This window comes from Peromyscus californicus, unplaced genomic scaffold, assembly GCF_007827085.1.
Source record: "Peromyscus californicus insignis strain IS unplaced genomic scaffold, ASM782708v3 Scaffold_7__1_contigs__length_154581171, whole genome shotgun sequence".
NCBI classification, from domain to species: Eukaryota; Metazoa; Chordata; class Mammalia; order Rodentia; family Cricetidae; genus Peromyscus; species Peromyscus californicus.
Genome location: NW_026294595.1, coordinates 52,065,869 through 52,079,092, shown reverse-complemented (window position 1 = coordinate 52,079,092; position 13,224 = coordinate 52,065,869). Strand labels below are relative to the sequence as shown.

Here is a 13,224-nt window from a genome sequence, read left to right as displayed (position 1 = left end):
CCAGCGAGGTGACAGCAGGCCCCTCCTGCACCCGCAGCTTCGCCTCAACCTGGAGTGCAGGGAGGGATGGGCCCAGGGTCCCCACTTCTATAAGGTCGTCAGGTCCGTGTGGTGGTCCTTGGCCATGGGCTGCAAATGCTGGCCGGGGGCAGCTGAAGAGGAGCAGGAAGATGAGGAAGAAGAAGAAGACCTGCCCTTGGTGTTGGGCAGTTTGTGGTCTTTTTTCCACTTCATCCTCCGGTTCTGGAACCAGATCTTGATCTGGCGCTCAGACAGACACAGGGTGTGAGCGATTTCAATCCGACGGCGTCTGGTCAGATACCTGTTAAAATGAAATTCCTTTTCCAGTTCTAGGACTTGCTGTCTGGTGTAGGCCGTCCGGGAACGCTTGGGCTCCCCACCGGTGTAGTTGGGGTTCACTAAGAGACAAAACAGACACGACAGCCAGGTCAGAGCCCGGCCACTAGTTAGGCCCCTGGCTTGCCTCTGCCCTCACTTCCTGGCGCGTCCCGCAGCCCTCGGCCCTCCCCGTGCTCCAAGCTTGCCTGTTTCCTCCCTCCCGCCCTCTCCCTAAGAACACACTCACGCCCACCCAACCTCTTCCACGCACCCACTCCCCAGGCTCACAGATCCTCAAAGGTGCTCCCTTCTCCCCGGCCCACCGAGAGCTCAGGATCCCCAACATTTTGGAAATGCCCTTCTCTCTGCTCTGCGTTCCCTCTGCTGTGGAAATGGAGTCCTCCCCCACCCCACCCCCCATCCCCACCCCCTTTTGCGCCCACAGCCAAGCAGCCAGCCACATGGTCCCGGCCTGCTCCCTCAGCTATAAAAATTTATGGAGAGAGTAATTGCGGCGCCCAAGGAAGCTTCACAAGCCCCCACCCACTCGCACCCCCTCCGGGGGGGGGGCCCAGGCCAAAAGATGGGAGTAGGGGTGGGGGAGGGCTGAAAGGTCGCTGCACCCGCTCCTTACCCGAATTCACATGCACCTTCTTCATCCAGGGGTACACCACAGCGGGCTGCTTAAGTGCTGTCCCGGGGGGTGGCTGCTTGGGGCCAGTGGGCTGGCTGCAGGCCCGGGCGCCAGGCAGGGGTGCAGGCGGGGGCGCTGGGCACGGCTCTCCCGGGGCACCGTAGTGACTTCCTGGGCCGCCTGGCTCCTGTCCGTGACCCCGCGCGGCCGGCAGCGCTGAGCCAGGCCCCGGCCCGCCGCCTCCGAAGGGCTGCTCACCGAAGTCGGGCCGTGGGTAGAGCCCCGAGGGCTGGAAGTCGGCGCCCTGTGCGCCGCTGCCGTAGTAGTCGGCTCCCTGCTCGCCTAGGTAGCCACCCTGCAAATATTCCTCGCACGGAGGAAACTTGGGGTCCACGTACTTAGAGTTCACCATATACGAACTCATGGCCATTAATTTCAGAAGGTAGAAAATACTAATTTTTCTCGTGTTGTCTTTTTTTCTCCTTCCATTGGGCCCTCCTACTTGCTGTCAACTGAATAAAGTTGGGCGGCCATGTGACCAGGCCAGCCAATAGGAAGGGAGCGAGTTTATCACCGGGTTTGTGAGCATCTCATAATTTTCACAAATTTAACTAAATAACATACGTGTAATCAAGTGACTTGCCATGCCACATTTGAGAGTCCCTGACAGATGTTAATAGAGTTCCAATTCTATCCCCAGCACCCCTCTCCTCAGCAGGTAATCTCAGCTTTTGTCTTCCACTGACTTTGCTAACCTCCCTTGCCCTCCTCACTACCACCGCCTGAGGCAGCCCCCAAAGTGGGCACAGTTCAAGGAAGAGTGTATTCTCCTATTGGGGTGCAAAATAAGGAAGAATGAGTGTGGGCAATGTGGCCTCTGAATTGGGTAGAGAGTGTTCCAGGCAGGCAGCCTGCCCGGCCAGCTGGCGGGAGTCCTGGACTCTGACATACAAAGACCTGTCGCGGCTTTGTCTTCATCAGGGTCACCCAAAAGTTACCAGAATCTGGCGGACCAGAATTGAGTTAGGCAATGAGTAACCACTATGGTTTTCTGCCAGTGTCCAGGCTGGGGTGTTTCTGGTTGATGTTGAGTCTTGCTGATAGAGCAGGAGGCCCTCACTGTCCTTGGTCTAGTAGCTGTGGATTGGGTCAGGTTGGAATGGTGGTGAAGGGACCTTAACCTTGCCTAAATGTACCCCGAAGGTCTCCAATGGCCTTCTTTCCAGATTGTCTTCTTCCCACACAAGGGTTTTAAAACCAGGTGAGCCCTATTTGGGTACCTTTGTATCTCATGCTCCTGAAGGGGAGAGCTGCTGCTGGGGCTTCCTGGCCTTTCACCTCACTCCCCAGTGCCCTAAAACCTGGCCTTACGCTCAGACAACCACTTAATCACCTTCTGGAACCTCTATTGATAAAGGTGGGGGTTTCTCCAGGAAAAGGCTGCACGATGTCACCAGGCAAAGTCCATCATCCTGGAGTCCAAGGTAATGAAAAAGAAAGAGGTGGCTGGTGGGCTCGGCTGCCCCTACTCTCCATGCCTTAGTCTCTGGCTATGTCGGAGACATATGAAGTTTTTGCATCGACCATATATTCCCCTAGAATCGAATCTGTGACTATGTGGGTACCACACAAATTCGGTTCTACAGGGTATATATAGACAACGTTACAACCTCGGGTCCTACCCAGAGCAGACACTCAGGCGGTTGCTAGCTCAGATCTCTTCAGCTCAGCCATCAGGAACTCCCCAAGCCCGGCTTTCAGAGGCAGCTCAGGTAGGCTCGGTGACTATTTGCAGCAATGAGTACCCTTATTCTCTTGCCAGGATCAGAGCTACGAAGCAGCTGAGCAACCAGGACCTTCTTCTTAAAAAAGAAAAGAAAAGGATGGGGGAAATTTTTTTCACCCCAGAGATGGCGGCTTTATTGCCCCCTTTCACAATCCAAATCTCCCGCCCCCTTATCAAGTGGTATTTCCCAAAAAGAAGCAAAGGTCCTCAGCGGCAGGGAGTTTTGAAAAAGGCAAAAGGGGATATTCTTCACCAATTCCTGGACCAGGTTAGTGGCCACAGCTAGTCCTCCCAAAATTCCAGCATTTACCTTCCTGGGCCCTCAGCTCCACTGGACTTTCGGATCCCACTGCTGCTGCCGCTGCTGCTGCTGCTGCTGCTGCTGCTGCAGACCCCGAGGCAGGCGCTGTTTGCGGCCACCGAGCCGCCCTGGGCTGAGACCGTCGCGCTAATGGTGAAGGGCAGGGCGAGGGGTCATTCGAAATCATTTACAAACATATCACAAAGTTTCATTATTTTTGCTTTGCCGACAGCAGCACAGAAGAGTACAAAAGTTGACGAATTTCGCCGCCCCAGCGCCTCCGCTGTCCTTGCTTGCCCCTCAATTCAGGGCATCCAGAGCCCAGATGCACTCTGGGGCTGGGCCGATTTCAGGGGCAGAGGCATACCCTGGCCTGAGCCGAGTTTTTGGATGCCTGACAACAGGCTGAAGATGTCCACATTTCTAAATATTGTTTTGATTATTCCCCTATAATTCAAAAATCACTCTCAAGCTTTACACCTTAGTTTGATGGGGTGGGGGCAGGGAGACTGCCCTCACCCAAACTGGCAAAATTGGGTGCTCACTCTTACTCTGCACTTTGCTATTCCTCCCCCCCCCTCTTTTCATGTGCTCTGTTTTGACTATTTTGAAGGGATTTCCAGGGCGCCAATTCTAAAAAGGGTTAGAGTCTGTTTAAAGACTCCCCCCGGTTTCCGCTAATGCCAGGCCCTTTCACCTATAGCTTTCCTGGGGACACTGGGCCTACCTAGGCTTTATCCAGACAAATTGGGGAAGTCTGATGGGTTGAGTGGGGACCAAGATGAGTATACACATTTTCATATTTGTTAGACATCGTGACCTGCATTTCACCTTATTGCTTGCTCGACTTGTTCAGACAGGTCAAAGCCAACAAGTTATTGATGAACAAAAGCGTTAAATATTCACCTCCCGCTCAACTGCCCATACAAATGCTTTTGATCTCTGCCGCTTTTTGTGCTGTGTGCAGCTTCAAGGCGCCAGATTCGGGGTTGCAAGCAAGCGGCCTCGGGAGAGATAAGCACCCACAGCCAAGGGTGTCAGGAACCGGGTGGAGTGGGGAGGGTGACCAGAGGAAGTCTGGAGATTCCAGATTTTTATCATGGAGCCTAGAGTCAGGTTCACTTTGTGCAGGCCTGGTTCACAGAGGAGAACAAGCTGGGGGATCTCAGCCTCACCAGGGGCCCAGCAAAGAAATCTGGCCCTGAGCCCAGTCTCAGCTTCTCTGACCCTGAAGGGAAGACATCTCAGAGGAGAGGAAGGACGCCTGGTCCCTGTGGCCCTTGCAAACCCACTCTTCCATTAAAATTAAACCACTTGGGGTTTGCAGTGAGTGAAAAGCCCCTGCTGTTTCCCTGACTCTCCTCTATTACCACCATCCTAATGAGAAGGTCCTCCTGAAGGTGTCCCCAGCATTCTCAGATCCAAACTTCAGAGCCAAAGGTCTGGAGTCCCTGGCCCCGACCCCACCCAATTCCACTGAACTCTGGAGCAGAGATCCTTCAACTGCAGCTAAGGAGGCACAGAGGTGAAAGACAAAAGCAAGCATGCATCTTGTTCAGCTGCTACCCCAAACCTAGAACTCACAGCGGTGGAGCTGGTTCCAGGAAAGAGACAGGAATGTCCATGTAAGCTCAGAACGCACAGCCCTTCCTGGAAGAAGGCCAATTCAACCTACCCAAGGCCGTCAAGGGTTACATGTTTGTTTCTGTTTATAACAAATCAATTTTTGAAATTAAAGCGCATATATATATATATATATATATATATATATATATATATATATAGAGAGAGAGAGAGAGAGAGAGAGAGAGAGAGAGAGAGAGAAAGCTGAGTTAGACTGGGCAGGTTTAATTTGATGGACTGTAGAAGGGAACCCCTGTGCTCCCTGCACTTCGTTGAGAGAGAGGGTGGACTGCTAATTAGCTGCAAGTCTGCTGCACCTGTGCGAGCCTGCGAAGCCTAGGGAAGGCCTGGAAGGTCCAGGGAGGTCTGGGAAGACCAGGATGAGCCCCCGCGGTGCTTTTCCTTGGTGACTGTGAACTAGGCCCCAGAAATGCTTCCTAAAGGCTCAACCTGGATCCCCCCCCCCCGCAGCGACCATTCTGGCCTGGGGAGGCATCGCAACTACGCCACCCTCCTATCCCCGCTGGCTCGGACCTTCGACCAGGACCACCGTCTCCCTCAGCACTGCCCTTCGTTACTGGGAAAAAAACAAAAAACAAAAAACCGAGAAGGTACTTACAGTGCCTCTTCCTAGTTCCCCCCTTGTGCTCCGGAACCTGTTGCAATGAAAACAGGGTCACTCAAATTCCACAGGATAATAAAGCAGAAATAAATGACATGCAGAAAAGCGACGAGGCCCAGGATTCTAATACCTAGAACTCCTTGCTTTGGGCGACTGCTTTCGGGAACTGCTCAAAGTTCTCAGCGGACAGCATCCTCAAAGGCAGAGCCTGGGAATAGAAGAGTTCCTCCTGGTGACCTCCCCCACTTCACGCACCCTTGGGCAAAACCCTACTGTTTCTGTGGTCTGACTCAGACCGCCCGAGGCAGGGTTTCCCCAGTGGGGAAATGGGAAGTCGGAGAAAATGGGCCTTTGTGCATCTCCTGCTGCTGCTGCAGGCGGGTGGTGCAGGTCCACTCGTGAGGCTGCAGATATTCTAGCGGTCCAGACCCCAGTCCCCCGTCTGCTCCCTCTCGGAGCAGTTCGGTTCCCCTTTTCCAGTTTCAGGTTGCTTTCAAATTCCTCAGTCCCAAACAGTAACCCCCATCCTAACCACCAAACCTGCCTTCTCATCAAAGAAGGAGCAGGCATGGCTGGGACATGCTTTCCATGTCTCCAGTTCAAATCAGTCATCTCCTTCCAAGGGGAAATGAGGATCCAAAGGGTAACTGGAAAGGAAAATCGGTATGGTTAAAGGTAACCGATCTAGACCTTAAAGGAAGGGTCTAGCCTGTGATCTAATTCTATGGGTTTGACACTAATTTTCTAACTTTGCTGCAGGAAGACCTACAAACTGTTCATACACAGCAGTGGTTCGCCCAGGCGTTGATGTCCACCTTCAAGTTTTCAGTCCTCTAGGAACAGCAAGCAATCCGCTCTGAGATATCTCAGAGCTAACTGTCCGCACACTTATCCCCTCTCCCTCCCCACCCCTGACTACGGTTGTTTTGTTCTACTTTTGAAACAGTTGCTCCACGACATTGAGGAGAGTGTAGGTCCTGCTTTGGGGTAGAAACCCTCAATTTCTAACTTCCCAAGTACACAAAGGAGGCGGGGTGGGGGTGGGGGAAGAATCCAAGATCCAAATTCTATTTATTAACTTAGGTTTAAGCTAAAATTAGAAAGAACTTCGATACACTTTCCTCAGGCAGAGAAGGCCAGGCTCAGAAACCAACCTCCCCCCACCAGAGTTATTGTGGAAAAAGTACTAAGTGACTTACTGTTTTTCTTTTCTAGTGGGTAGGGTGGCTGAGAGTAGAGCTCTCTCCTTCTGAGCCTGGGCGCTGGCTGGAGCCTCTCACTTTCCTATCGCTGCTCCAGGAACGGAGCATCTGCACTTGTATGCTCTTAACCTAATTTATGGTGGGAATTATATTTTGGCTTGTCAACTCTCAAGCCATAAAACAAAGTTTATTGGAATCACGTGCTTGTAAATAGCCACTCAGGTCCCTTCTCTGCAGAACCATAAATAACCTCTGGCTTTAAACTTTTATTCACTAAATAAAGGTTCCCTGCAACTGTTCCCTTGGATTTAAATAGTTCCAAATATCCAGAATGCAAGAGAGGTCGTAGTGATATCAATACCCCAGGCTTTTCAACTTGCATCTTTTCAGAGAAGGCTGTTTAAATTGGGGGATAGTGCTTTGGAAAAGGCTGGTTGGTGGGCATGTCTTATGATTCTCTGGCTGCATTCACTGTGAGTACCATGAACTCCTTTATTTCCATCATTTTCTAGCACTAGATGTGGTAAAAAGCAAAGCCAGAGGCTACTCCTTACTTGCTTATCACCAAAGTTGGAAATTATTTGAGATTTTGCTCAAGTTTCAATAGAGAAAGAGTGGCTAGGGAGAGGCTGGGTGGCCTTGGGGGTGGAGGGGCAGCTGGGATTAACACTTAGTTTCCTCTGAATTGTTGTGGATGGAGCTGGGTGAAAGTGGAAAGGAGCCACATGCCTAGAGGTTTTTATAATTTGCTTAGATCTGAAAGAGACGCCTTTGCAAGTGACCAAACTGCTTAAAACAGCAAGACTTGGGGTTTGGTGAAGTGAGAAAGTGGAGAATAGCCCCCATCGGACTCTGGCAAGTTAGGCTCTAAAGAAGGTTATAAAACAATAAAACAGCCCTGGTGTGAAGGGCCAGGGTGTGAGGAAGCACAGGAGGCTCTTAAAACAGCTGAGCCCAGGAAGTCAGACGTGCACAACCCCACCGTGTGCCCAAATCACTCAGTGCAGAGCTCAAGGGTCCCTGAAGGCCCACATCTGAGTGGGCTCTTGAGTAGCTCCTCCCCACTGCTGGCTGCCCCCATCACAGGGAGAGAATGAGAAAGAAAGAAATGGAAGACTATCTCTGTCTATCCTACTCAGCAATCCAGGAAAAGGGCTGGGCATGCCTCAGGAGAATGTGGCCATCTCTGCTCATGGGAGACAGGAGAGACAGGAGTGGGAAGTGGGGAAATTTCCCCCGGCTCCCAGGAAGAGGCACACACAAGATGAGAACTGGGTCCTACCACCCTTCAGTGGCCCTCCAGACGTGCCACAAACCATGTGAAAATGTGATTTTTTTTCTGCTCTGATAAAATAATGGACATGCTGCATAGATTTGTAGAGCACACACACACATATGATTTATAAATCAAATGGAATTACAACAGTTCCTATCAGAAATTTCCACAGCCCAGAGAAGAGATTCTTTGTATGAAGATCTCTTTGCATGCTAATTTCCAGCCATTATATGTGCATTTCCAAACCTGCTTCCTGATTTGACTCTCATTAGCCAGAAAACAGGAGGTTGTTAATTCAGACACCAGGACATTCATTTCTTCTTCTTCTTCTTTTTAAAAGTCCATCAGCTATGTGAGGAGACTTTTGTGTTTTGATTGTTTGTTTGTCTTTTTTTTTTTTTTACAACTTGTGGCATATTCTTAAAGTAATGGGTAGAGATAACCCTTCAAAAACTGGGTTTTGGTAGCACCAAGTGAGCAGCTTTGAAATGAACCCTTGTTAATCACCTAGAAGAGATAATTAACATTGGGCAGGCGAGGAAAGCTTTAATTTTTAGGTTAAAATTAATTAAAGGGTAGATGACTTTCCGGGTCATTATGTTGTAAGGAGGTGAGATGGGGTGTAAACAAGTCTTGAGAAACGGTGTGTGGACCCACAGGGCCTGGTATCCAGTTGGGGATCAGTAGAGACTTTTTTTTTTTTGATGAGAGATGATGAAGGATGGTGACTGAGATGTGCTTGTAAACATCACTGGAGGTTACACATGAAGACACAGCCTCCCTCTGGGTATTTAAGAGAGTCACAGGAAAGGAGTCATGTAAGAAAATGGAAGGAAGGAAGAAATACATTGAGACAGACATCTTTGTTTTCTGATCTGAGAGCTCACAGGCAAAATGATTAAGGAGCCAGGGTGTGTCTTGCTCCACTCACCCTTTGTTATTCCACCCCACCTCCAGTGTCCTAGGATTTGTGAATGAAAGAGAGAGTGGGCATCAATGGGGAAAGCAGATCCTGTATATCAACCAGCCTGTTTCAGGTTCCTTCCTTCAGGCTTCTCCACCCCACCCCCTGTAATTGAAGTCCCTAGCAGGAAAGTGCCCAAACTCTGAGCCCCAGCCAACATCCTGTCCCCCAAGGACTTTCAATGTTGGTAGTAGTGATAATCAAACAGGAAGTGGGCAGAGAGGGTGACCCTCCTTTAAAATCTGTAAGGAAGCCAGGCAGTGGTTGGTGGCACATGCCTTTAATCCCGGCACTTAGGAGGCAGAGTCAGGCAGATCTCCAAGTTTGAGGCTAGCCTGGTCTACAAAGTGAGTTCTGGGACAGCCAGGACTACACAGAGAAGCCCTACCTTGGAAAACAAACAAACAAACAAACAAATCCGAAACTCTAAGAAATTAGTTTCCTGGTAAACTAGCACCCTGGGTATTGCCTTTTCTCAGAGTCAATTCTGAGAATTTCTGCCTGGTGGGCTTCTATGATAAAGGGTCCCTTGTAAGATTTCTCCAACCCAGATGCCAGAGCTGCTCCCAGGAAGGTGAGAGGGAAGGGGTTCCAGAAGACAGCATCAGGTGTCTCAAGTATAATGCAGGTCAACTTCAGCACACTCTGAAGAAAACTCTGCTGATGTCTCCTAGGAGGCCTCTTGCCGAGAGAAGATGTTGAACTCTCAGGTTAAATGTTTGCACAAGCAGGGACAGATGAGGGGAGGCTTTGGGTGAATTCCCTGGCCAAAGACACATGGTGCAAGGAGTCTGCCCAGGATTTGTGCTTAGGGACAGAGGCTAGGGTTAGAGCCAGAGAAGAACTGGACAGGGACTCCTAAGCAAGTGAGAAATGGGAGTCTGTCCTCGTGGCTGCTGAAGTCTCTCTCTCTTTCACAGTGGAGCTACTTAGCTAGTCTAAGTAAGGAAGAGACAATCCCCAAGGAAAAGGCCCTCAGTAGGAGGTGAGAAGCTCTCATTCTAGAAAAGAGCTTGGGGGCAGGATGTCTGACTTGGGGTCAGAGGCTAGAAAAGGCACTAGGGGTTCCAAGGAGGGCATTTAAGTGCTAGAGAGAACTAACTCGATGGCATGGGAATCGGGCGGCTGGGGGTGTTGCTCCTTTAGGCTACGGACAGAACTTTACAGGGGACACCTGGAGGCAGAAGAAACTCTGTGTGTTTTCAGAGAAAATCGAACTCAGATTCTGGTGGAGTCAAGAGAAGTGACTTAAAAAAGAGTGGCGGAAAAAAAAATCTGTGGGCAAGAGTCATGGAAGCTGGAGCCAGAAAGGCGGGCACCTGGTCTCAGGGAGTGTGCGCATATGCGTGGGTTAGAACCTGAAGTGGTGTTTATGGAATTCTTTCTAAAAGAGAAGGATTTCAGCCAGGCACAGTGGCACACACCTATAATCGATCTTAGCATTTGGGAGGCTGAGGCAGGATGACTGAGGGTCTGTGACGACAAGTTTGAGCTTCCTAACAGGATTTTGTCTCCAAAACTTGTGTTTGTTTGTTTCAAAGAAATGGAAAGGTCTTTGAAAATTGGAAGGGTACGTCCTTCCTAAAACACACCTTGTCCTTCCTCTGTCCCAAGCTGGATCAGGTTTAGTCATAGCCCTAATGGTTAAGTCATAGGGTGCAGGGAGAGTAAGCCAGATGGGCCTGGCTTTTTGCTTTCCTACTCCATCTTGTTCACATTCAAGGAGACAAGGATGCCCCGGAGTGTAGAAGAGTGACTATCTGGGTAGGTATGATTGACAGAAGGGAGGGTGATGCTGGAAGGGGCTGAGGGAGGTGACAGTGAGCTCAGGAGAGACTGCAAGGCCCCTTGAGCAGTTCAAAATGTGCCTGTGGGAGTGTGAGGCCACGTACCAAGGACCAAGAGCCCTTTCCTCCTGGGTGGAACCCTGATGTGTGTTGGTTCTAGACACTGAGACCTGAGAGGTCATTCCTGATGAGACCTGCCCAAGATTTATTTTATTTTGTTGTTTTGTTGAGATAGGGACTTGTTAAGTAGTCTAGGCTGGGTTTGAACTCCCTATGAAACAGAAGCAGGCCTCAAACTCAAATGTTGATCCTTCTGCCTCAGTTTCCTTCATCCTGGAACTATGGGCATGCACCATCACATCCAGTTCAGGTCTCATTTGTTCTTCCTAGAATTCAAGGCTTTAGTGAGTAAACCAGATTGTCTCTTTTGGCTGTAAAAGCCAAGGTCTTACTTATGAGAAAGTAGGGCCAATAATTATAAGGATTAAGTGTTAACTTTTTTATGTGCTAAAGCACCATTTTAAGTACGCAGCTAATAAGTATAGTCAATGTAGCTAGTATTATGCTCAGTGCAATACTAACATGAAAGTGAAAATCAAGACAGGTGTGGCAGGGTCGTGCCTGTAATCATGGTACCCAGGAGACTGGAGCAGGAGGATTGCCTTAAGTCCAAGGCCAGTCTGGTAACAAAATGAGATCCTGTCTTTAAAAAAGTAAAATTCGCATAAGAGCCCTTGATGGTACTCTTGTTATTCCTACTCTCACAGGAAGAGACAGGCTCAGAGGGTTTGTCCTGCTTGCCTAAAGTCACCAGCAAGTACATGGTAGAGGAACCCAACTAAGCCTGAGCTTCACTTAGAACCTGCTCTCTTTGAGCTCCCCAAGTCCAAAGTGAGGAACGCACAGACCCTGTCATTTCATCCAGATTGTCTCTTTTGGCTGTAAAAGCCAAGGTCTTACTTATGAGAAAGTAGGGCCAATAATAATAAGGATTATAATCATAATATTAAGTACGCTTAAAGTTTTTAAGTTACTACACAATCATACAATCGTGTAGTAACTTAAAAACAAACCAAAACAGACCCTCATGATTATAGCTCAAGGGGCTCTGGGCATGTGCAGTGTAGACAGAGAAGGAACTCGGCACCAGGAGAACAAAGAGCTAAGCAAGACAGACCCTTGACCCATGGCTCTCAAACATAAGTGCACAGCCTCCTCATTGCCTTGGGGAGAATGTTTTCAGGATGCCCAGACACCCCATCTTGACATTGGAATTCAGTGTGTATGGGGTGGAACCTAGACATTTCATTTATGCAGACATTTGCTGAGAAACATTGCCCTGAAGTAGTGAAGAGGGGGATATTTCAGGGACATTGTAGGACACTGTAGGGGACAACAGAGGATCAGTGAGCCAGGGTGAGTGGAAGTTGGTGTCACCCTTGAAGCAGGACCAGCCAGCAAAACACACAGCAGGCCTGCAGTGAGCACAGTGGTGGTGGCATGGTGTTGAGGACAGTCGTCCTGCACATCTGCCTGATCTGAGGACAATAGTCCTACACATCTGCCTGATTTGAGGACAGTCCTTCTGCACATCTGCCTGAGTCTCAAGCTGTGGAGTGCATCTTGGGATTTCCCCAGGCTTTCAGAGAGTCAGAAAGGTGTCACAGGGCTGAGGCCCTGTTCTAAATAAGCAGGGGGAGGTCAGTTGCCTTGCTAAAGACAAGCATGGTTCCATCCATGCTTGCTTTCCCATGCTGCCCATTCTGGGTACCAGAATTTGGGGCACAGCGAAAGGCAGGAACTGAGGCTATGTAGGGGACGAGGCGTCTCATTGGGGTCCTGTGGTTAAGGAACAGCTTGCCCCACCCTAAGATCCTAGTTGCCTGCTCCTAGAGAACCGCAAATCACGCCCTCTCTGGGTAGGCGAAGGAAATAATGTGGCCTTTCACCCCAGAATCAGTCTTCAGGCTCCGAGAAGCTCAGAGCTGTCTTTGCTGCGGGCAGCGGGAGGATAAGTGACCACCCCACTCTTGTCCGGGTGCTATGCACGTTGTGCGAGCTGAAGTGGAGGGCGGGGTAGAGGAAGGGGTGGCTCTTGTGCCCTCCCCTCCCCCTCCCGCCCAGGGCATCTGCGGCATCCGCGAAGCCAGCGAGACGCTTGTCCTACAGCGCCTCCTCCTGGACAAAGCTCCAGACAGCCAAACAGGGACACCACCAGCCCTGAAAACCTTAGGCTAGGCACTTCCTTCCTGGGGCCGAGGTCTCGAGGTCTCGGGGCATCAGAAGCTGGTCCTGCTACGTCCACTGGAGAGGCAGAAAGGAGTCCAGGAGTCCTTGAGGCTACTTCTCACCGCCCCACCCCCAGAGACAACAAGCTTGTGACCCAGAAGCGTGACAAGAGGAAAATCCCTCCAGTTTGTCCATTTATTTATTTATTTGATTGCTCTTTGCTGAGCCTGAGTCTTAGGACGTGCTATGCTGGCCTAACAAGATCCAGGAATAGCTGGTCTGAACAGGCAGTTTGAACAGGCTCCAGAAGAAAGGCCTTTTCCCAGGGCACGCAGCACCAGCCTGAAAAATCTTTGTATTTCCCGAGGGTCGTGAGTGTGTGTGTGTGTGTGTGTGTGTGTGTGTGTGTGTGTGTGTGTGTGTGTGTGTGTGTGTACCTGGAAAAAATTCTACTTACTACT

The 13,224-nt window shown here is 50.1% G+C and overlaps 1 protein-coding gene across 1 annotated transcript; it reads right to left on the bottom strand.

Moving 5' to 3' along the window:
* Positions 1 to 1,897, bottom strand: Hoxd4 (homeobox D4). Its single transcript, XM_052724356.1, has 2 exons — positions 974 to 1,897; positions 1 to 419 (listed from the first exon to the last, which is right to left on the bottom strand). The coding sequence occupies exons 1-2, from the start codon at positions 1,401 to 1,403 to the stop codon at positions 88 to 90; spliced, it is 762 nt and encodes a 253-aa protein (XP_052580316.1). The 5' UTR covers positions 1,404 to 1,897; the 3' UTR covers positions 1 to 87.
* Between the last annotated feature and the right edge of the window lie 11,327 nt (positions 1,898 to 13,224).